Source organism: Nannobrachium achirus (assembly GCF_963921795.1).
Source record: "Nannobrachium achirus genome assembly, chromosome: 19".
In the NCBI taxonomy this organism is placed as follows: Eukaryota; Metazoa; Chordata; class Actinopteri; order Myctophiformes; family Myctophidae; genus Nannobrachium; species Nannobrachium achirus.
This window is the reverse complement of record NC_137826.1, coordinates 20,937,962-20,963,119: the sequence shown is the minus strand read 5'-3', so window position 1 is coordinate 20,963,119 and position 25,158 is coordinate 20,937,962. Positions and strand designations below refer to the sequence as shown.

The 25,158-nt window shown below is 41.3% G+C and overlaps 3 protein-coding genes across 3 annotated transcripts; 2 read left to right on the top strand and 1 right to left on the bottom strand.

The window, feature by feature from the left end:
* The first annotated feature begins 1,410 nt into the window (after positions 1-1,410).
* Positions 1,411-4,063, top strand: LOC308305065 (NADPH-dependent diflavin oxidoreductase 1-like). Its single transcript, XM_080749713.1, has one exon. The coding sequence runs from the start codon at positions 1,494-1,496 to the stop codon at positions 3,273-3,275; it is 1,782 nt and encodes a 593-aa protein (XP_080605839.1). The 5' UTR covers positions 1,411-1,493; the 3' UTR covers positions 3,276-4,063.
* Positions 4,064-5,716: 1,653 nt separating this feature from the next.
* chek1 (checkpoint kinase 1) lies at positions 5,717-14,515 on the top strand (the record flags this gene model as incomplete). The annotated part of the gene is made up of 13 exons (XM_080749314.1): positions 5,717-5,784; positions 6,412-6,526; positions 6,721-6,829; positions 7,145-7,209; positions 7,491-7,560; positions 8,267-8,455; positions 8,984-9,088; positions 9,229-9,324; positions 9,471-9,552; positions 10,962-11,130; positions 12,268-12,399; positions 13,530-13,631; positions 14,417-14,515. Exons 1-13 carry the CDS (start codon positions 5,720-5,722, stop codon positions 14,513-14,515), a joined length of 1,398 nt encoding a protein of 465 aa, XP_080605440.1. The 5' UTR covers positions 5,717-5,719.
* Positions 14,516-16,301: 1,786 nt separating this feature from the next.
* On the bottom strand, positions 16,302-25,158 carry vsig10l2 (V-set and immunoglobulin domain containing 10 like 2; the record flags this gene model as incomplete). Its single annotated transcript, XM_080749313.1, has 10 exons — positions 24,930-25,158; positions 24,353-24,634; positions 22,380-22,664; positions 21,472-21,729; positions 20,774-21,067; positions 19,781-20,170; positions 18,494-18,616; positions 17,821-17,845; positions 17,204-17,304; positions 16,302-16,480 (listed from the first exon to the last, which is right to left on the bottom strand). Exons 1-10 carry the CDS (start codon positions 25,144-25,146, stop codon positions 16,302-16,304), a joined length of 2,154 nt encoding a protein of 717 aa, XP_080605439.1. The 5' UTR covers positions 25,147-25,158.

The window sequence follows — 25,158 nt, the reverse complement described above, 5'->3', positions numbered from 1 at the left end:
TATAAATACATGATTTCCTCGTCCTCGTGTTCGGCAAGAAAAAGGTCACAGCTCACAACACGTCATGGATACGACATGTTGTGAGCTTGTAGATATATATAGGGGTCTATATATTAGGCTAGCGACACAGTTGTGTGCCAAATGCGAGGAGCTCATTCGGCTCGATGATTCTTGCAGGTGGGATTTATGGCTCTTTGAAGTGAGCCGAATCTCTGCGATCCGTTCCTTTTCAAAGAGCCGTTCAAAATACTGTCTCATTTTTGTTACTTTTAGTTATTTTGTTACTTTCTAGATTTTGATTATAATTGCAAATCACTTCAACCCTATATAGGCCTACATTCTGGCCATATACATTTCCGCCATTTGAAAATATTAGCCGATACAAGCTCACAATGTATCACCTTGCGACACATTGTGAGCTTGTAGATCTGCTAATTTCAAATGATTTTTCCAAATGTTATTAATTGGAAAACCTGTGAAATGTGACGTTCTGCATATTGAGTAGGCCTATGGGGCTAAATGTACTATAATCATATTTTTGTCTTAGGATTAGGAATGCGACAAATACAACACATTATTGAACTCAAGTCTCCATGGCATGAGTAATCAATAGAAAAAAAGTAATTTTGAGGGGTGAACTACTCAGTGCATTTTGATACCACTTGATACTTTTGTGCTTTTACTCAAGTAGGCTACATTTTAATTACACTTCTACTTGTGTATTTTGTTCATTGTAGTAAAGAATGTTTGTACTTTTTACATGTAGTATTTTGAACGGCTCTTTGAAAAGGAACGGATCGCAGAGATCCAGCTCACTTCAAAGAGCCATAAATCCCACCTGCAAGAATCATCAGCCGAATGAGCTCCTCGCGTGCCAAATATGAGTCAGGTCCACGATTCAACTGGTGGTACATATTGCTGTGATGTAAACCATCTCCTACACAGAGAAATATAAGTGTAAATTTGATTTCAAATGGACTGACTTGTTTTTATTTTTTTAATGTAGGCCTATGTGGTTTGTAGAAAAGTAGAACTGCTGAATGTTAAGACAGTTGATAATGGTCTTTAAACTGGGATCAATAAGGGATCAATTCGCTTTGCAGGTTTCTGATCCGGTCATGGGTGGTGAGTGCATACGGAAACGTTACTAGCATTTATGTGGTCGTGCAGATTACCGGATACAGTAGGCTGTCTTTAGACCGGATCTGCGAAAGGAGCAGTAAATATAAACAAGTACCGGGGTTTTCTGGCGACGGACGGACGGGGCTGGGATTGGCTAGTTCGTTGTTACGTAACCGCTGACGCAAGTAAAAGTGGACGTTACATCATTCGACGTAGGACCCCTCAGCCTCAGCACCTATGCTCAGCACATTATCTTGGTTGAATGTCGTGATATAAGTCTGTGAACTGTGATCAGCAATATTGTTGGCATTGAAATCTTTTAAGGAACTAACCAGAACCCAGGATTGGAGAAGACATCAAAGATAGTCAGAATGTCACTGCCAAAGCTGCTAATTCTCTACGGGAGCCAGACGGGTACAGCCGAGGACACTGCACAACGCATTGGGAGACAGGCACAGAGGAAGCGCCTGCACGTCCGAATTTCACCGCTGGATAGCTACAACGTAGCTGATCTAATCTCCGAGCCTCTGGTTGTTTTTGTGTGCGCCACCACTGGCCAAGGAGACCCTCCTGACAATATGAACAGTTTCTGGAGGTTCCTCTTCAGGAAGTCTTTGCCCGCTGGCTCTCTGTGTCAGCTAGACTGTGCAGTACTGGGCCTAGGAGACTCTTCCTATCCAAAGTTCAATTTTGTAGCTAAGAAGCTTCATAAGCGCCTTGTTCAGTTGGGTGCCAGCCTGCTGCTGCCAGCTGGACTGGCCGATGATCAGCACGACCTGGGGCCAGATGCTGTGATTGACCCATGGCTCAGATCATTTTGGGAGAGACTGTTAGTTCTGTACCCATCTCTTGGACATGTGACTCCACTCAGAGAAGATGAACCACTCCCTCCAAGGTACATTTTCCACTTTGAAGATGATGTAAAAGAAAATCCAGATCTCATGTCGCCAAAGCGACAAATGGTGCCTTCACAAGTCCACCCCTTCCCAGCTAAGATGGTGTCCAGTCGGAGAGTAACAGATGCCTCCCATTTCCAAGACGTGCGGCACATTGAGTTTGACATCACTGGCTCCAACATTGAGTTTTCTGCTGGTGATGTGGTGATGATGCGTCCATGTAACACACAGGAAGATGTACAACAATTTTGTCAGTTGCTAAGATTAGATCCAAACGCCCAGTTTACTCTGACGGCAACCGACAGTAACACTACAGTTCCAGCTAGGTTGCCCCAGCCCTGTACAGTTGAACACCTGGTGAAACATTACTTGGACGTTGCTGCTGTGCCGCGCCGCTCCTACTTTGAGCTGCTGTCCACTTTTGCCACCAACGACCTGGAAAAGGAGAAGCTGGTTGAGTTCAGCTCTGCCCAGGGCCAAGATGACCTGCATGACTACTGCACACGGCCTCGGCGCACTGCCCTAGAAGTGTTGGCGGACTTCCCTCACACAGTGGCAGAACTGAAGGTGGACTACATCCTGGATCTGTTACCTGAGATCCAGCCACGCTCCTTCTCCATCGCCTCCTCCCTCCTGGCACACCCCAACCGCATCCAGATCTTAGTAGCTTTGGTACGCTACAAAACCAAGATGAAGAAACCTCGTCAAGGCCTCTGCTCCACGTGGTTAGCTTCCCTGGACCCCACACATGGGGAAGTATATGTGCCTTTGTGGGTTAAGAAGGGAACTTTAAGGTTCCCAAGCAAACAGGAGACGCCTGTGATCATGGTTGGGCCTGGAACAGGAGTGGCACCCTTTAGATCAGCCATTCAAGAGAGAGTAGCTCAGGACAAAACTTCTAATGTGTTGTTCTTTGGCTCTCGCTCCGAGTCCAAGGACTATTTCTTCCACTCAGACTGGCAGGACATGACCATGGCTGGAAATCTGACCTGCTTCACTGCCTTCTCGCGAGACCAGGAGGACAAGATCTATGTGCAGCACCGTGTGAAAGAGCAGGCTGAACTCTTGTGGGACTTGATTGCAAATAGGGGTGGCTGTTTTTACATAGCAGGCCGTGCCAAAGAGATGCCGGCCAGTGTGCGTGAAGCACTGCAAGAGGTGTTTAAGCAAGGAGGAGGTCTCTCCTTGGAAGAGGCAGACCAGATGCTGACCACAATGGAGCAGACGGGTCGACTCCAGAGTGAGACCTGGTCCTAATCACTGGGGAATCACTATGGAATAGAACTTTGGAACATTAATAAAATGCATGTTCGACTTTTAGGCTTTGTAAACAAATTCCAAAAACAAAGGGTGGACATGACAAATAAAAACTGAAATGTACAAAGACATTTCTGATAATGATGTAAATCATTCATCTGTTGTAAATCAACAGATGAATTTATATAGAAGATGAGTGGAAATGATTCTCACAATTATGCACAACAATTAATGCGATTATCTCAAATAATTGGGTGATTGGGTGATTATGTCATAATTGTGACATTGACTTTTTACTGACTTCTCTTGCTCTGTAAAGCCAGACAAAATCAAATATCACAATACTTTTGACCAAATACAGTACCTCTTATCAATATTGGTTGTGATAATGATTGAATTGTGTTTTTAGCATTGAGCATTTAGGTTTCGTAATCAAAAGTTGCACAGGGCAGATATGACAATTAACTGAAATATACAGAAAAACAACAAAATTACTGTCATATTTAATCATTTTATGCTTCATTATTTACTTGGCTGATCTACAAGCTTACAACGCGTTGTAATCTTGAAAATGTTTGAGAATGAACATTTTTCATCATGGAAACTATTATGAGGATTATGCATAATTGTGATTAGGCTATTATTATGTATTATTGTGACAGGCCTACTCATGTACTGTAGCCTATCTGGTGATGTGTTTTTAAAAGGCAATTGAAGGGATCTCTAAATCACATTTAATGCAATTTACAAATATAATATAGCATACACGCATTCCATCCACTCCTACAACCTGTTCTATGCATATGCTTGTGTAATATATATATTACACAAAAATAAAGAGTGCATAAACAAAAATACATGTTTTGTACAGTCAGTGAGTGGGACATGGAGTCTTTTTTAAGGCAATGTCTTTGAGAGCTATTGCATTGCAACATTTATACATTTTAACACAAGAGGATAAATGTATTATATTGATTGATTGAAGAATGTATTAGAAGTTTGCAATAGGAAAAAGTACAGTTTCATGACAGCACAAATCATTGGTATAAGGTCAACTAAAAGGAGATCCTAGTAAGCTTTACTGCTTATTTACACAGGAACCACTTAATGTATCTCATAGAATACCAGTCACTTTGCCAAAAATTCAACTCGCCAAATCAACTTGCTAGGACATCTCGCCAATGAGCAGGGTTGTCAACATTGGACTGTCAGTCCAGGAGAATCCAGGAGATTTATTTTTTAGAGGGTGCGCGGAACTCCCCAACAGGGGTCTGGTGGTCCTCCCCCAAAAAATTCTTAACAGATATATATTTTCCTGTGTTCTGTTGAATTTTGTGCATGTTTGATACTTTTATCAGGCTTGCTTTACTAGCATGGGTACAATTTCAGCTGTAAAATGCCAAATGTAGGTGTACAATTTTGATGACTGAAGCAAAGTAAGACATCCTTAATAATGACTTCTCATCTGGGGGTCCTCCCCCAGAAAATATTGAACATAGTAGATGTAATTGCCAATCATCCTGGCGAATCCAGGAGCATTGACCAATGAGCGTGGACAATTTGGCGAGTTGGATTTTTGGCGAAGTGACCGGTTACCATCTCATATAACATTGAAAGACAGACGGATAGAAGAACATAGTAGCCTACTTTGCATAGGATAACATCAATTTTAAAAGCAGAAAAAATAAGGGCAAAAACAACAGGGCTTAGTCTACTTACAAGTCGCGAGTAGCATCCGTCTGAAGGTGACTTTTCAGACCAATTTTGAAGGAGACTAGGGATTTGCACTCCTTTAAGGCTGGCTGCGGTTATACACATTATCTAAGAGTTTTTAGAAAAGCCTGGCGAAGCGAGCTGACCTCTGGCTGAATGACTATTACGTTAATTAAACAATTGTTTCAATCTAAAATTAGAGTTTCATTATAAACAAACGTAAAGGTTATTTAGCCAGAGGCCACCTTGTTTCACCAAGCTTTTCTTGAGCCTGGTGTCTATTTACTGCTCAGTGCTCAGATCCGCTCTAAAGCCCGCCTACTGCAGAGTACACACTCAGACCGGACAGTTTCCGTATCCGCTTTAAATATTTCTGCGGACGTGACGATACCGGTTCTACGTATGGCGGAAATAGTCAAAAGCGCGCGCCAACTTTATGATATGACAACAACTCATTTCATAGTTCATACTGTGTCTTCCTTAGCAAATGTCACGGTTTCTATCTGTTGCTGTAAATTAAGAAACGCCGCTGGTTACGAGTGAAATAATAAGTTCAGGTAAACCACCGCTTCCGTGTTCTACGGGGCGATAGTTTGTTTTCTTTAATCTAATCTAGATCGCTCCTCCGCCTCGATACTACTCTGTTTCAAATGCATTTCCATTATTCAACAAAATGATAGGCTATGTGTGAAAACTATTAATAGTAATGTAATGTATTTGTGTGTCGTAGCATGGCGGTGCCTTTCGTACAGGGCTGGGACCTGGTGCAGACATTAGGAGAGGGAGCCTATGGAGAGTAAGTTATAATTATGATTCTTTGTATTATCTTCATTGACTGTGTGTGTGTGTGTGTGTGTGTGTGTTTATCATTCAATCACGTTTCACACTCCATGACACCACAACATCTTTTAAGTAATAATACGGTGGCAAAACCATGTTTATTTTTCGAATGTGTTGTGTACTGTGGGTGTTATTTCTAAGATCAATAATGTGTTGTTTTTTTTTACAGAAAAAAAGCTTGTTTTAATAGTTGATAATGATAACCGTTCTGTGAAAGTGTAATGCAACTTTGATCTGCTGACCATGATGATAATTATGTTTTATGTAGCCTGTACATTGTACAAAGCATCATGCTAAATACATTATAAGCATATAACCCCAAATAATACGTTGTGGGTGGTTTGGAACCAATGTCAGAACATCTTCGGGAGCGTTTTAACTCAGACCTTGATCTTTCTTCCCAAAACCATGGTCCCGACACCAGAGTTATTAGTTGACGTTGACAGATTTAAGGTGGATAATTTCTCACTACCCTCTTCTCATTAGCACCTAACTTATTTGGTACGGTGTTGCCAGGGAAGCGCGACATCTTCATCACCTTCTCACTGCACTGTTGTGATTCTTTCTCATCCCCCTTTATCAGAGTGAGGTTGCTGGTAAACAGACAGACAGAGGAGGCGGTAGCAGTAAAAGTGATAGACACCTCTCAGGCTAAGGAGTGCGCTGACAATGTGAAGAAGGAGGTCTGCATTCATAAGGTTGGTCCATCCCACCCTTGCATGGTTCTAGTCTCAGAAATGCTAATTTAGTTTTGTGTAAATAACTTATGTACGGTAATTAAGTATGTGGGGTTACAAGTACAACATGCCCCATTTTAAGGCAGTGGATTTCATCCCAGATTCTACTGGCCTGTGGTCAATGAGTGTATGCAATCTATTTCAACATCCAATAGGTACTCAACCATGCCAATATTGTGCGCTTCTTTGGACATCGAAAAGAGGGGCAGACCGTTTATCTCTTCTTGGAGTACTGCAGTGGAGGAGAGTTGTTTGACCGGATAGGTGAGTCAAACAGTTTTATTTAACGAAAGTCCCCAGGGTGTCCTTGTAACTGCCGTCTGCCGATAACAATAACGGCAATATAATTCTTTCTCGCTCTCTAAATGTGATGCACTTCACTGTCATTATCACAAATGTTATACAGTACACTATATGCCATTATAGCCTATTATCCTTTGGAATGTACACAACAAATCAGAATCAACTTTGTTATCAGGTCGTTTACTAATTGAGTTTTTTACAACTGCATCATAATTTGCTGTTCTAATGCAAGTAAACCTGATTAGAGCTGTTTGTTACTATTTTTTTCCATGTTAGAACCTGACGTGGGGATGGAAGAGCAAGAAGCGCACAGGCTTTTTCTTCAGCTGATTGCAGCCGTGGTGAGTGTCTGTCTGTTGGTTTCCATGCTACTTCTCCAGATCAGGGTCACTGATGTGCATGCAAAAATAAAATAGGTCATGTTTCACAAACAATAAAAGCCAAGAAAGGAACAAAAAAGTTAAACAAAAGAAAAGGCAATTGAATATGGAAAACGGAGCAGTCCAGAATCCAGATGTCCCCTTCACAGGTAACTTTCATCTGCTATGGGGGAATGTCAGTGCAGATCACCTCCACATTTCATGAAACATGATACACTGATTTGTTTTTCAACTTCTTACAGGAGTACCTACACGGTATTGGGATCACACACAGAGACATAAAGCCTGAGAACATATTACTGGATGACAAAGGTGAGACGATGTGTATGGACAATGCTAGTGGTCCCCTTCTCTGAATATTGAAATAGACTGGTGCCTTTTTATCACTGGCCTACTCGGGGACCACACAAGTCAGGAATGATGCAAGTTGGGAATGCATGCCCCATCTGGTTATGCAGTACCCATTGTGCCTGTGTTCGTCTGTGTCCCTTTTATGCCCATATATGGAGTTTCTGTTGAGACATGCCCAAATAAGTCCAGGCCAAGCTATGACGTCAGTATTATATCATATTCATCAGGGTACTCCATATAAGGGGATTCATTTTTTTATTTATCAATATGTTTTGGAGATCCACTGATCTCACTGATATCACACTGTCACCAGCACACTTTATAAACTCTTTATATATTTCATGGGCATGTTATGTTTGTGACGTCCACCATTCACCGTCCACCCACAAGGTAATATAGGATGGGTGATTCAGCTTTCATGTGATAGTGAGTTGAGTTTGAGTATTCTATATGATGAAAGTCTCGCTGCTGCTTTAATTGATGTTACTGCAATGTTGCCTGTACAACACCAGAAATTCAGAATACATTTTAAGGCTGTCTAAAAGCGTCATTATTTCAAATTCTTTATGTGCTTGCCTATGGCTGTTATTTATCTATGAATCTTCTTTGTGTGTTTGTGCAGTCCTGTTGTTTATTAATGCTTCACTGTGTTGTTTCTTACGTCAAGATAACCTGAAGCTGACAGATTTCGGCTTAGCCACTATGTTTCGTCACAAAGGCCGCGAGCGCCAGCTCACCAGGCTCTGTGGAACACTTCCCTACGTGGCCCCAGAACTTCTCAGCCAAACAGAGTTCAGAGCCCAGCCTGCAGACGTATGGGCCTGTGGGATAGTTCTCACGGCCATGCTTGCCGGAGGTAGGGAATGAAGAGAAAGCCTTGTCACATAGTTTTTTTAAATTATTTGCATTGACTTATTGATCTGAGTTACCTGAAAACTGAACTGAGATTGGTGTCTTATTAATATGTTTTTGACATTACTGCCTGTGCCGGATGAATATTGGGGCTTTTAGTGGTTCATTTTATATGAGATATCATATCAACATAACATACATGGACTATTCTGTACCAGCTCAGAAGTTAGTGCCACTGTCCTCCCTAAGACTGGGAGGTTGGGGTTTAATCTCCAACCCCAACCAATGCCTTCCATTCTCGCGTCATGTCCAGGGGGATGTTCTTGTACATCAAGCTGCCTCACACTACGGAAACAGGAGTGCTCCTAGCTCCAGAACCATTGGTTCCCACGGCTTCTTAAATACTTACATAGGCTAGTCTGTCAATAGAACTGCCACTATTTACACATTTTGAGTAAAAATGATGGATCTATCCCTTTAACCAGAGTGTTCTTATTCTCAGACTCTGCCTCATGTCCTTTGCTTCTTTCAGAGTTGCCATGGGACCAGCCCAGTGAGAGCTGTCAAGAGTATTCAGATTGGCTCCAGAAGAAAACCTACTTGCCACCTTGGAAAAAGATCCCACCAACGCCACTTAGTAAGACCTAAAACAAAGACACATATTTTAATTGTCCCCATATCCCTTATTCCCTTCTTGATGAGGTAAAAAAAAAAATCACACACTTGATGTGTTTTTCATGGCATGTTCAAATGTAATGCTCTGTTGTTTCCCTATAGGTCTGTTGTCTAAATTGTTGTTGGCCAGTCCAGAGGGACGCATCTCAGTCCTGGACATAAAGAAAGACCGTTGGTTCACCCAAACCCATAAAGCAGGTGAGCATAACTTTTAATGTTAACTCTTAAACCTAAAACAAATTTGAAAATTGTAATATTAATAATAAACCCCGCATCTTTGATACAGAAGATTGTGAGTCAGATCTTTTGAATGTACGATACATTTCACTGTTGTGCTCCATTAGGTGGAAACCGACAGTCTCATTCCCACGGACTTGCACACAAATTCCTTCGATCCGATTCAGGACAAATATCCCGAACTGGCAGGTCAGGTTTTTTTGCTTTTTATTTTTTCTCTATAATTGTTATCATAGGATCCCTAAGATACCATTGTTATAATCAGTCAAGACTATGTGCTCTTACACTCTAATTTCTGACCATGTACTGTATACCTATCATTTATGTTTCTCGAAGTGTCAATATGACCTACAGTATGGGTCATGTGGTCACTGACGGACAGAAACCTTGTATGTACAAAACCTGCGTTCCATTGGATCCAGTGTAGTTATTAAGTCACAGGCTCTACTTTTAATTGGTTAAATATTCACATTATTTACTTTTGTGTGACACTGTCATAACAACGCAGTAGTATAAAATAGGGTATTCATTTATGAAAAGAATATGGAATTACAGGTTGTCTGCCCAACAGCGACAGTATTTTCTTTGTATGTAAACATGTACGTGGTCACTTTAGATCAGGGGTCTTCAACGTTTTCAGGCCAAGGACCCCTTAGTTGAAAGAGAGATGAAGCCGGTATCCCCACAACCTTTTCATATAGATTCCATATAGTTTCATCGTTTGACAGCACAATCATCAGTGTATTTTGTGTATTCATGACAATTTGTGTTTTCAGATATTTAACCACTGAACATTGAACCGTCAATACTTCATAAACTTGACCTTTCACTCTGTACTTAGTCTGCTCTTTTTCCCCTCTACACCAAACCTCTTTACAGAAAATAGCTGATCTACAAGCTCACAACGCCTCGCACTGTGACAGCTTGAAGATCTGCTATTTTTGGCTGAAGTTCTCAGAATATGGACACTAGGTTTCAAGTGGTCAATATAAAAAAAGGAGAAAAGGTTTCTATCACACAAAGATTTGGAGGGACCCCCTGTAGTAACTCTGATGAAGACCCTTGGTTTAGATCAGGGGTTTTCAAAGTGGGTGACGGGGCACCCTGGGGTGCCGCGACGGCAGTCCAGGGGGTGCCGCAAGATCATTTGATAATATTTGCAATTTATTTTGGACACTTGAAAAAATATTTAGTATCTTTTTAAACTATAAGTACAAAGTTATTTTCTGTCAGTTTTAATCAAAATGGCTATTATCTCAACGTTTTCCTCACAACCTAATCACTAAAATATCATTACTGTCAGGCAGAGACCTCTGTCGCACAAAACTAGTGAAAACAGCCGATCTACAAGCACACAACGCCTCGCATCGCGAGGCGTTGTGTGCTTGTAGATCTGCTGTTTTCACTAGTTTAGTACATTTTATAGATGATAAATATAAAACGAACGGTTTTGGACATACAAGGTTTCCACCCGACAACGAGGATGATAAATATAAGGTGCTAGGGGTGCCTCGGATTAAAAGAAATATTCATGGGGTGCCCTGAGACAAAAAAGTTTGGGAACCCCTGGTTTAGATGTGGTGGTTGTGTTTTTCCAGTGATGACAAGATGCAGTTCTCCAGCTCCCAGCCTGATCCTCCTCCTGGCAGCTGTACGTGGGAGACCACAGTGTGTCTTAGGGAGGCCGAGGTCTCCTTTTCCCAGCCAGCCAAGCCTGAGCACATGCTGCTGGGCAGCCAGCTGATGGGTACACCCGGAGCCAGCCAGGTAAAAACACTTAGAAGGATGTCTAGGGCTGTCACAATTATTACATAATCGTCTAATCTAATTTTTGACATAATCGTGATTATTTTTCATAATCGTCATAATCGTTTCCATGTTGAAAAATGTTCTTATATTTTTTTTAAAAAAAGTCAAAAATAGTGGAAATAGTACAAGCTCACAACGCGTCGCATCGCGACGCGTTGTGAGCTTGTAGATCGGCTATTTCCACTATCAATGTTCTTTTTTAAGTATAAAGTTGTAAAATATGTCAGTAATTTCTTTGAATTTTTAGGTTATATGTCATATCTACCATGGGCAACTTCAAAGCCTACAAGCCAAACAGAAATGTAATTGTCAACGACAAAAACACAATTAAATCGTCAATCGCAATTATTTGAGTGACAATTAATCGTCATGTAAAATGTCATAATCGTGACAGCCCTAGTTATAAGGATGTCTATATTTGTATTACATACACCGGAAATGTATTAAATAACATTATAGTAATCGGATCATCAGTCTAATAATGTGTCACGTAAATTCTGAATTGTATTATTTCCAACTTAACCAAAATGTGAATGTCTGTCTGATGTTCCATAAGTTAACGTTTTGTTTTAAATGGACAGGTAAACTTCAGGATGTCTGTTTCGGAGTTCAGATAACATAACATATTTTTAAACTTTATTAATTTCTTTCACTGTTATCGTATGGTCTAAATTAACGGAGTATATTAACCTTCGCGTGGGGAAGACCTTTGCAGAAAATTGCAGCTCTACAGATGAGCTTGTAGACTCACTAGGCTATTTCCGTCGATGGGTTAGGATTAGAGTTAGGGTTTGTAGAGTGAAACCATAAACATCACTAGTCATTAGTTTCCTTTTCATTTCATTTTGTTTCGCACATTTAGTGTACAATACAATCCATAACACTATACTTAGTTTAGAAAGTCAATATTTACAGTACAGTATAGAGCCCTGAGGGGAATGGTTAATAAACGATCGCCCGATAAAGTAATTGTTATTTGCAGCCTTATTGTAGAACATACATTGAAATTCCTATGCTTGAAGTCGTACATTACACACACGCACACGTCACATCTCGCTGTAACTATGAAGTCTTTCTGGTCTGTTCTTTGTCCAGACACCCTGGCAGAGGCTGGTGCGGAGGATGACGAGGTTCTTCACCACTCTGGACCCAGAAGGCACTTTCTCTGCCCTGAGAGATGCCTGCCTTGCCCTGGGGCTCGCCTTCAAACACACCTGTGCCAACCAGGTGCGTTTAGACCTGTCTCAATTATTACATAATAATCACCTAATCGCAATTATTTGAGATAATCGTTACTATTTGGAGAATAATAGTCATCATTGTCATGATTAAAAAATAGTGTGACACGTTTTGAGCTTGTAGATCTGCTATTTCCACTGTTTGTTTTTTGGAAAGTATAAAATTAGTTATATGTTTGTTATTTGTCATATCTGCCTTGTGCAAGCCGTGTGCCTTGTTCACGAAGCCTAAAAGCCTAAAATTAGATTTGTATTCATGTTTTCTAATGTTCCAACATCAAACAATTAAATCGTTAATAGCAATTATGTGTATGACAATTAATCGTCAACTTTAATGTTGTAATCGTGACAGCCCTAGTAGGTCATACTCAGTATGAGTTCATCTCATGTTTTCACACAAGTAATATTTACACACATTGCTCACTTTCACATAAGCAACGTGCAGACACGATTTCCTGAACCAGGCGTCTTATGTATAGAAGCTACGCTTTAGGGATGGGCCCGGTGTTTGGGAGTTAACTGTAGTGTAACCTATTTATAAAAAATAGAATTTGCAGTGCAAATGATGAGCCTGCAACTTTATCAACTATGTCACACTGCACAACTGTATTTGATCTACACCAATCATCTCACTATGGACAGAGACACAGCCAACAGTGTCCAAATAACATAAAACGCTCATCTGCCTTCCTGGAAATGTTTACCAGTGATTTCCCAGTTGTCTCATTATCAGCTATATCTACTACACAAGACCATGAGCTTATTCAAAATATATCTTTTAAATGAGGCCCAATATATTTGAATATAGATCTTAATACTGTTTTTGCAATCCCAGTAATTATTGCTATACTGATTGTTATTATTATTCAACTAAATTGTTTAGTCTGATTAACCACTTAACCCTGTATTATACTTCCTTGTTCAATGGTGGCGTACAAAATAGCTAAACTAGCTGATCTACAAGTTCAGTCACTTTGCATCGCTTGTAGATATGCTATTTTCACTAAATGTTTTTTTTGTAATCGTTCATTAATCGTAAGCAAGGCAAAAGTTTTAACTAATCAAGACATTGATTTGAAGTCCTATAATCCCTTGCCCTCTTTTTTCCCCATCCAACAGGTAACAGTGAGCACATATGACAAACGCAACAGCAAGCTAATCTTCAAAGTCCATCTGCTGGAAATGGATCAGAGAGTTCTTCTGGACTTCAGACTATCTAAGGTAGGTGGAAGCAAACAAGATTAGCACTGGAAACCCTTTAAATGCAAGTAAACAAACATGCTATTTTAACTTCAAGTCTAATAATGTGCTTGAGCTCCAACTGGTGTTTGAATCTTCTTCTTCTGAATTTAACTTGGATACAAACCCTGGACTAATAGGTAGGAATCCAACAGACAAACACAAATGAATGGCTAGGCTGGTGTCTTGTATTGGTTTAAACCTATGTACCAAGTTCAAAGCAGGGTGGCAAATGTATTATGCAACATTGCCACCATGTGGCTAGGGCTGGAAGTAACCAGTGTATCAAATCAGGGTCCTGTGGGTCACACAAGTCACCAGTTGTCCTGTTGACAAAAACACAATATTGATTTGATATCTTAAGTAATATCCAATATGTAGACTTAATGGTCAGCCATGATGCTAGTATGGGACTTACTCCCAATTCAACCCTCGATGCTAATTGCAAAGCAGGGACACATCATATCCCATTTTCTATAGTCTTTGGTATGACGCGGCCAGGAATTGAACCTCCCAATTTCAGGGCGGGCAGTTTAACCTGCTGTTTCCCAAAAACATAATTTTTTGTTTCCTACATTTAGTTTTTAATTATTATTTCAAAAAGAGAGACATAACATTTCTCTTGGGTTCTCAAAATCTCATTATGCCTTGGTTTCTCAGTGGTCAACACAAAACTGTATGAAACCCAGAATGTTTCGATGAAAGCGTGCTCTTTAGCTAGACAAAGATGGTCACCAACCGGTTTCTTTCTTGTGTACGGTTTCCAGGGAGATGGTCTTGAGTTTAAGCGTTACTTCCTGAAGATCAAACAGAAGCTTGGTGACATCATCAGCAACCAGAAGGTCCAGCTCTTCCCTGCTTCATAATTGCCCTTTGAATATGCCTCTTTATGTAAAGCCAGGGGAAGGACAGTAGAGAACCATGCATCTGTCTATAACAGGGCGTTGGAGAACATGTACATAGTTAGCTCTTCTTAAAATACCTTTTATCGGTTCGTTTAAATACAGTGGTCTGTTGTAGCATCTTTCTGTTTTTAGGTTTTCAGTGTTTGTTTGAATTTGTGCGTTTGCATAAAACAATGTAATGTATGCATTCATATTAAATATATTTGTGTTGCTTCTTTGAGAAGACCAATGTGCTCTGAATATATTTTTAGTTGGACTAATAAATTACTTTAAGAAGATGCACCTTTTCTCATATTTTTATGTAAAAGAATAACACATACTCAGTTTCATGTAGAAATGCATGGCTCACTTATTTCAGTGTTTTATTCTGAATGACAATTATGACACACATCCAATTTGGACAGGATGAAAATGAAGCTGGACGGTTAGTACAGTAACTTGTGTTCAGAATGACCTAACTAAGTAAAGTTTGAACCACATGAACCCTAGTAGCGTACCTATTCTGGAGTGAACATTCAGCTAAAATAGCAGATAGCTGTTGGATCTGCCATTTTCGACGAGATTTGTAGAGGGGGAAGGGGGGGTGGCTAGTCTAGACTAGGGATGGGAAGATAAGCGATATTATCGTTTATCGTGATAAGTGAAATCCTCCTCCGTCATGCACTGGTATCGATTCACCTTTTATTTGCCGAGCTGCTTATCCAGTACCATTTAAACCCTCTATTGGTAAAACGTACCAATAATATATTATAATATACATTATAATATATGTACTTGATAGTCTTTTTTTCACTCTACCAAATCTCTTTTCCAAAAAATGTTCCGCCCCAGGATAATGGATGTTGGGGATATGTTGATTATCGCGATATTATTGTAGATCGTAATTTATTTGGACACAATCGTGATATGAAATGTTCCCTAGTATAGACCCCTGGGGGACTCCAGCCAATGAAGTACATGGGGTTTAAGTGGTTAATGTGAGTGCATAGTGAGGACGCCGACTCAATAGGGCTGTCACAATTATGACCTTTTACTTGACGATTAATTGTCACTCAAATAATTGTGATTAGCGACTTAATAGTATTTCTGTTGTTGAAATTGGAACATTATGAATAAAAAATACATTTCTCTTGGCATTTAGGCTTCGTAAACAGGTTGCACAGGGCATATTTATAAAATAAAATGTAATTACTTTATACTTTCAAAAACAAATAGCCGATCTAAAAGCTCAAAAATGCATTGCATCGAGATGAGTTTTGAGCTTGTAGATCTTCTATTTCGACTATGAAAATATGACAATTCTTTAACATAGAAATAATTATTCTGGTTATGCGAAACATTGCGTTTAACTCAAATAATTGTGTTTGTGTAATAATTGTAAGAACAGGCCTAAGACTCACTATGCACTCAAATGTTTTAGCTCCAGGGAAGTGAAAACACTGAATTCTAGCTATGTGATTATCATCTTTGCAGACTTTGAATTGGTGCAAAATTACATTGGTACAAAAACTATTATAAAGTAACTCGAGGCTCTCAACTCTGGACCTCGGGTGCTGATAGTTGATAGTTTACCAGGTGGTAAATTGCATTCCACCTGGTCTCAGGATCGGTAGTTGAGAACCATTGCAATACAGAACGTAATACAAGATATTATTGCTGTCGTCAATCCAGGACTCTTTGGACTCTTTGGAGGCCCTGTAGTTGGAATGAGTGGACTTTAAATCCTTTGTCCTCAATGTATGATTGATTAGGACCCCGTTGCCATGACAGAGATTGTGACGTTGACAGGTTCGTTATCGTCTCCGAGGGGAGGGGCTTGGCCAGGGGTGGCCGTGGCACTCATGGGGGTGACGGCTATGGGTGAAGGCGCTGAGGGCGAGGCTGCCCTGGGCAGAGCCATTGTTGGGGGGGCCATTGTTGGGGGACCTGAAAAAGATCAATATTGTCATTTTGTTGCTGTTGAGCAGAAACTTACCGTATATTCTATGTTTTTTTTTTCATAAATGAATGCCCTATTTTATAAGTCGTCTTATGGCGGTGTCTGCAACGATTTCTTGAGTCCACTCGTTTTCTATTCAAATAGCAGCAAAATAAATGTTGAGTGGCTATATTAGGGGTGGGCGAGATGGTGATAATTATCGGTGAGACGATACAATGTCTCCACGATATGCCTTTTCAGAAGTATCGTATATATCGTGATACAATTGAGGGAGCCTTGTAAAAAATCCTGTTTAATCGTTAATGCAGAGATTCATTGCTGAATTCAATTTAAACCTGCATTTTGGTCTAAATCAGTAGTTCTCAAACTTTAAAATGTCAAGGTCTCCACTTAACTCTGACAGCATACAAATGTAACCAAATTGACCCGTAAGGGTCCATTTGGTTACATTTGTATACTGTCTGAGTTACATACTCGTAAAGTTCAATTTAGACCTCCCAAAAGGAACCTAGAGAGTCTAGTTTTTGTCAAGTAACTTGAAAATTAACCATAAAAACCAACGTGAAAAATAATCGTGATAAAATCGTGTAGCCTGGGAAAATATCGTGATATTGTATTTTTCCATATCGCCCACCCCTAGGCTATATCCGTGTTCAGTACATTTGTGAAAATATATTGAAAATGCATTTTTAAATTGAACAGAATAATACCTGCGGTAGCTGAGCGGCCAAGGTCTTCTATTCCTCCTTCTAACCCTTCCACCCCCTCATCCTCTGGATAGCTAATGTTCTCCCTCGACTGGCTGAGCGACCTGGATAGATGGACAGAAAAAAACTCATCTATCGAGTCTGCTTGAACACTAATTAAACTAAGTGTAGTTTAATAATTATGCACACTGGAAAAGTGAAAAGTCACTAATATAGTATGTGTCTGCCTCAGCATGTCTTATTCTAAAGTCATAATCAACCTTTTCAATTAATTATGAGGTATTATTCACTTCAACTAGTATACTTTTCACAACCATTTCTATGGTTTTTGTCAACTTCTCTTAACACACACTTGAGGTACATGTACCAGAAGTGTATTTATGTATTTTAAAGCTAATCAATGAATTCTGTGAATTGCATTGAATTGCAATTGAATCAAACATCATACTAAAAAGATATTACACAGTTTAATTACACTTTAAATCTATTTTATGTATGTATTTTTGAAAAGCTGCTTTGAGCCAATGTCCAGTTTACTATGTTGCATTGCACTATAGAAATAAAAGTTGAAATAATTAGTGTTTTAATGTCTATTTTAGTTTTGAACCAGATATACTCACCTGCCAAACAGCAGATCATGCAGTCCTGTGGGGAACAGCACAGAATGATGTGCATTAGCATTTAGTTTTTTTAACACTGTTAACCCATTTAGAACGGGTACACATTATTGTGTATCATCAATTTATGCTTTAACTATTGAAAAAATCTTGAAAATTTGAATTTTGACCCAATTCTATAAGAGTCTTTCGAATCCTTCTAAGATTTTTTGAAAAACCTACGTTTCTATGTCAGCAATCTGGCTAGCCATCGTCAAAGAATAGGTCATTTTCACTTAAATGGAGCTCAGTTAGTCTGTTCATGAGAGACTACTATGTCAGTGGTTCTCAAACCTTTTCATGTGAAGGACCCCAAAAATGATATTTATTTGGCCACGGACCCCCATCTCAAAATATTTGGTTCCAGGGACCACCCAGAAGCAAAATTTGAGTCACACACGTTCGCTTTGAAAATGCATTATATTCAAAGATTTGCACACATTTTCACAACTTTTTCAAAAATAGCAGATCTACAAGCTTGCACTCGGTGCTGCACTGTGAGCTTGTATATCTGCTATTTTTCACTGGTTAAAGCATTCAATAATTCTAGGCATATGATATGATATGATACTATATCATATCATATATCATTGGGATGGTGACAGGATGCAATGTTAGCTATGTATGCGAGACTCACGTGGGTTGTTGTGGCGACGGCGTATTATAAGTAGGAGCAGCAGAAGTGTCAAGAAGGCGGCGAAGATCATTCCTCCGATGGCTGCCCCAATGACAGCTGGGTACTGATTGAATGGCGGGTCCGCTGAAACACAGCACAGTTAACAACATTGCAATGCAGTACACTTCCACCAGTGAAGAAAATATAAGTAACTACTGTATGTTCTGGTAGCGTGCTGTAGTTTCAGGCAGGTATCATCTAACAGTGGCCCTCAACTTTTTACAGCACTTGAACAGCACATAAGCCGGGTTTTTGTCGGTTATTTTCAAAATAAAGGGTCTTTTTTAGAATTGTTTCAACCAAGGGAAACCACCACAATTGCAGGTGGAATAAAACAAAATTGAACTTGACTTTCCATTCGACCAAAGAATTCCAAGTGATTGATCTTAGTCCACACACGAATGTGCCACAGTGCTTGGGTTGAGAACCACTAACCTACCCTTGTACCCTGTCTTAAACTGATCCTCTATAGCCTCAACAACAGAGTGACCTGGGTATGTTGGCACTGCAGCAGTGAGAATCTACCTTATTCTGTACAATTATACACCAAGACTGGGACAGAACAGACATCACACAGACAGGTAGAGGAACAATGAAGAGCAGGGATACAGAGGGAACGAGGAAGGAATTGAGGGTGCCAGGGGGAAAGTTTAAAGAAGTGTGTGTCATGTGGTGGAAAGGAGTTAAGTAAATGTGCTGATCTATAGGTGTATGAGTGTGTGTCTTTCACCTAAGTGGATAACAAAACAGAAAAAACAAAAATGTTAGACTCTCATTAATAGTTCATCATTAACATTAATCATGGAATTAGTGCACACTCAACAACAATTTCACATAACATGTCTAAGCTTTCTTGGTCATATTTAAATTTGACCCTCCACAGGCCCACTGAACACACTGCATAAACCTGAGCGTTGTTACTTGACCACTTTCAACCTGGTGTCCTTATTATGACATTATAGGCATACCCTTTTATATAATGCATAGAAGTTTACTTGTTTTTCAAGCTTTTTTCTTTCATCTTTTCACAAATCTACAAGCTTGATGCATTAAGAGTTTGTAGATTGTCTATTTTCGCTATGCCGTACGACTAAATCTATTGAACTTGAGTTATTAACTCTGAGAAAGGACCGCAGCGTCATCTTTTATCTGTTATCCCTCACTAAGGCTCCACTTTCTCTCTCACTTTCTTTTTGTCTCTGCCACATACTGTATGTAATACACACCTCAACACAACGCTTCACTTACCTGGGGTCTTTGCCACAGACGGGTGTCCGATGGTGCGGTGGTTCACTGCCCTGATGCGGAACTGGTACTTGGTGGTGGGGGCCAGGCTGCCCAGGATGTGTGCTCTCGTCTCCGGGTCGGGCATCTCAAATCGGAGCCACGCCGAGGAGCCCTTCCTGCTCTCCGCACTCTCCTCCATCTTCCCTCTTTCTGTGGAATCGTTGTTGGCCTGCCTCAGAGGCCGCTCTGCCACCCATCTCTGCTCCAGAATGAAGCCTGTGAACCCCCAGCGTTGCTGTTGACTGCCGTCTTCGTTTTCACCTTCAATCAGCCACTCCATCTCCACCTCTTTGCGCTGACCACTGCTGTACATGACTTTGACCAGGGTTACGTTAGGTGGCATGGGATATCCTGAGACACAGAACGAAGCAGCCAAACAGTGTTCACTCTTGTTATTGTTGTCACTTAGAAAGCCATGTGTAATAACTGGAGATATGCAAATAGTCTATGGCAGGGGTCTTCAACATGGGTTACGGGACCCCTAGGGGGTCCTCAGAGTTACTACAGGGGGTCCTCCAAATCTTCCAATCCTTTTTATATTTACAACTTGAACCCTAGTGTCCATATTCTGAGAACTAGCCAAAAATAGCAGATCTCGCGAAGCGGTGTGAGCTGCGAGGCGTTGTGAGCTTGTAGATCGGCTATTTTCGGCAAAGAGGTTTGGTGTAGAGGGGAAAAATAGCAGACTTAGTACAGAGTAAAAGGTCAAGTTTATTAGGTAATGACGGTTCAAGTGGTTAAATATCTGAAAACACAAATTGACATGAATCCAAAACACACTGATGATTGTTGCTGTCAAACCATGAAACTATATGGAATCTATGAACAGGTTGTGGGGGTCCCTGATTCATCTCTCTCTCAACTAAGGGGTCCCTGGCCTGACATTGAAGAGCCCTGGTCTATGGTTATTAACTGTGGAAGCTAAAATTGCAGTATGGGTTAAGCGAATCTTACTCATGACCCTTAGAGTGACAGGAATCTCAGCTCCTCCCACTGCGTTTGAGGCAGAGCACCAGTACTGGCCGCTGTCCTGCATCTCATCGGCCTCTCGCACGGTCAGGTTGGCCCATGCCGCGGCCCTCTGCAGCAGGTACTTCTTAGAGGTGTCCCACACTTCCTGTCTGTGGTTGTTGAACCAGATGATGTCATTAGATGGAAGGTAGTTGTCTCTCAGGATGCAGGTGAGCTTGACATCGCTGCCCTCATACACGGACACAACGCTTCGCTGCGTCGTCAACACAGGAGCCTCTGCAACCCAAACACCCAATGAATGAATGAACATACAGTACATACTCTGTACATGCTTTATTCTCTATGGGCTATTTCCCAGTGGTTTTCAATTGCAGGCCTCTGGAGGAATACAAGAACGGTCACCCCCAAACCTACTAGCTCCGGGCCAATCTGGCGACCTCAGAACGGTCAAACCCACATATTTCTGGCCACCAGAAGCTCGGCCCCGGGAATACAACGCATTCTCACTCCCAAGATGGCAAACGATGCCTAACTACTTCCTAACTTAATATTAAGGGCTGTAGCGAGTAGGTTTTGGTGCAACAGTTCCGGTTACCCCCTGGAAAGCCAGACTACCAGTCTGATGTACACAGTAAAATCCCCAAATGCAAATTGAGAACCACTGCTTTAAGTGTACTGACCAAGTGTGAGTTTGCAGGTCTTGACTTGGGCCAGAAGAGGGTGTTTAGCGTGGCAAGCATAGGGCAGGCCGCTGTGGGCAGTGCCGTAGCGAAGGACCAGGATGTTTGAGTTCTCCACCCCTGGTTGGCCCTGGCCGCCCGGGCCCTCCCACCACAGCAGGGCCCTTGGGACCCCACCGTACCAGGTGCAGGAGAGCATCAGTAACTTGTTGTTACGAGTTGCATAGGCAAAGCAAACAGGTTCCCCTGGGGGAGAATCTGGTGTACAACAGAAGAAAGATAAAGCGCCATTATTTCTTACACAAGTAGTCAACAGTGTTTCACAATTAGAAGCTAAACGTATACAAAAAGAAACAAGACTGGGTCCAATAATGGCATTGCTTCACGTGTTTATTAGTCTTCATGTGGCCAGTATGTTACTATGTATGACTGGTCAGTTTGGAGATTACAGACACACAGACAGACAGACCCTTAGCCTCTTTCAGAGCCACGCCATAAAATGATTTAATGAAAGTGTTGTGAGCAGATTACTGAGTACTAAAATAAGTAAAACACACAATCACATACCCAGTTTTTTTCACCCGGGTAAGAAGGGTGATTAAATAAAAGGGTGATATGCTTGTGCTGATTAGTCAGTTTCCATATAACCAGTAGGGTACTGTAATAAGTTGTTCAAATGCAAATTTCTCTTTTGTAGATAAACAAATTATGCGCATGGACCAGGCACACAAAAACTCAAATATGGAAATTGCCTTGACGTCACAGATGGAGGGAAGAGCTATTACAACCGTGCAATTATCGGGCCAGTGCTGGGTACCGAAACATGAACACACCAATCTACATCCCAGGCATGCAAGCTGATAAGTCTGCTTGTATGCATAATTAATGTTTTCTTTCTTTGCACTCACATGTGCGTGCGCTGCAAGTGGTGGTATGGTTGAGGGCGCGATGGGAGCCCAGGCATGTGAACAAGGTATTGTTGCTGATCTGGGCTCCTGACAGCAGCAAGGAGGCGTTGCTGGTTAGTTTGTTGGTCATTTCCAGTTGGGCCTCATTCTGCCCCAGGCCCAGCAGGCCTCCAGTCCACTGGAGAGAGGCAGAGGGCAGTCCACCTGGCCAGGAACACGGCATGCTCACGGAGGTGTAGTTCTGAGCTGGCTCCACACTGCATGTAGGCATGCCATCGGGTGCATCTGCGGGGATAAGATACAACCATAACAAGGGAGGGATGACTAGTACTTGAGTTTCCCATGATGGAAGTCCATGGTTTGATAGAAAAACAAACCATAGGTGTGTTTTGCCATGTTTATGGCAAACAAACAAGAAATCATGTCCTTGAGCAAAGTACTGAACCCCTACGTGCTTTAACTGTATGATGCATTACATTAAAGGGATAGTTCACCCCAAAATGACCTTTTTCTCTATCGATTACTCATCCCATGGAGTACTTTGTTTTTGTCGCATTCCTTCCTAAGCCAATAATTTAAGAAGACTCTTTGTGTCTCCATAGTGAACAAAGCAGGCTCTTTGTGAACCACTGCTGGTCATCAAATTATTGGCTTATAGGAATGCGACAAAAACAAAAGAAATTCCATGAATTCAAGTCTTTATGGGGTGAGTAATCGAACTATCCCTTTAAACATTAGATTAAAGGACAACAGTGGCAAATTATACTATATAGTAAATGATATAGGCTAGCTTTTAAAGGAGTAGTTAGGCCAAAATATGACTTATTTTCGATCAATTACACACCCCACGAAGCCTTGAATTAATGGAGATTTTACATATTTTCTGGCATTCTGAAGACAATAATTTGTTGACCGGGTCATCAGTCAATAGGAGACACTGTCGGTCATCAAATTATTTATATAATTTGTAACGACCCTGCAAGAGAGGGCCGTAACTCGCTATGCCAAGCCAGCTAGCTCTCTTGGCATTGCGGGTTGCTTGCCTTGTCTGGTGAGTGGGGGGCTGGGGTTCGCCAGCCTCCCGGTTGGAGGCGGACTGCCCCACTCAGTCTGCTAAATGTTTGAGTGAGGCAGTCCGCCTCCCGATTGGAGGCAGACTGCCTCAACGCAAAAACGTTACAATGTTATTTTATGAACTACTCCTTTAATATCCTGTGTCATCTGTCAGTGTTAGTAATAACTAAAATATATCTGGCTTGAAATCATACATAACTTGGGGCCAACAACACAACAACACATGAGAGTGATATGATGACAAGAAGTGGCCCTCTGGCCAGCCAGTGCTTGCCATGGCTGTGACATCACAGCAGAGTACCTGTCCTGTCAGAACCTTGTTAGAGTTCCTGCACCTTCCCCGCTGGTCCAAACTGGAGGCTAGGACTGTCGCACTCCCAAACTCTGCTGTGTGTGTCTGTCCCTGCATGTGTTTGTCTATGTTTTGTGTGTATGTATGGGTGGGATGCGTGTGTGTGGCGTGCACATGTGAGATAGATGGCAGACTTGGATGTCTTTGAGTCTTTGAGAAAAGTGAATGAGGATGTACTGAATGGGGTCAGAATGTCGAAAGGAAAACATGAGACAGGGCAGCGACAGAAAAGTGGTTTACGTTTGACACTGTCAACAGGAGAGTGTGGTTGATTGAAGAAGTTAAGAAGATGGAGTGATGTAGAATGAAGATCCAAGTATTTATAAGGCCACGGCTGTGTTCTTCAGTCCTGTAAGCGGTTTGAATAATTAGATTTGTTTTTAAAAAGGGGTGAAAAAGAATTCAGATTTCATGCCGGCGCATACCGGTCGCAACAAGAAGGAAGAACACGCGATTAGAACAGACCTCACACAGTTGAGGTGTGTAGAAGACGAGGCCGGTATCATTGATTGACAGTTAATATTGAGGGTCAAAGGGTCAAACTCACAGTAGACAGTCAGGCTGATGGTTTTCTTCGAGCTGTGCATTCTGCTGAGGTAGATGTTCTTTGCCAGACAGGCGTAGTTTCCCGTGTGCATGCGGAGGATCTTGGTGATGGTGTACTGGGGTCCAGTGTACACCTGAGAGGAGTTGTAGAACCATACGTACTCACTGGGAGGATTGGACCGGGTTTGACAGAGCAGAGAAACTGTCTGTCGCTCCAATGCGGAGAAACCCCGCTCCGTTACACTGTACGGAGTCACGTCTATTTGGGGGACGTCCGGCCCAACTGTGGAGAAGAGGGCATTAGTTTTGTGGGACAAGTTTTGGGTTAGTTGTTAATTGCATCTAACATGAAAGAATCATCTACAGTTTTAATACTTTTACAATGGCTACTAATGTACAACATACAATTAGCAAAACTATAATTCTCCAACCTGCAAACCAACAACCTCAATTCAAGCCTCGCAAATTAGACATTGTGACAATGAAGTCTGTCACTTGAATCCTTTATACAAACACCATACTGACATACGGTATAGTGATCATACATAGCATTATACCGTTATACATAATCAACTCACAGAAGATGTTCAGCCAAATGGGCTCGGAGAGCAGTGAGTTCACAGGGTTTCTGGCCCTACAGCGGAACGAGCCTGAGTGGTTCCGGTTAACCGCTGTCATGTTGAGCATACTGCTGTTGCTCCAAGTAAAGTCTGTGACGCCACCGTTGGGGGTTTCGTGCTGCCACATGTAGTTGATGGGTCCAGTCCCATTGTCATGGCCACAGCGCAGCCACATTGACAATCCCTC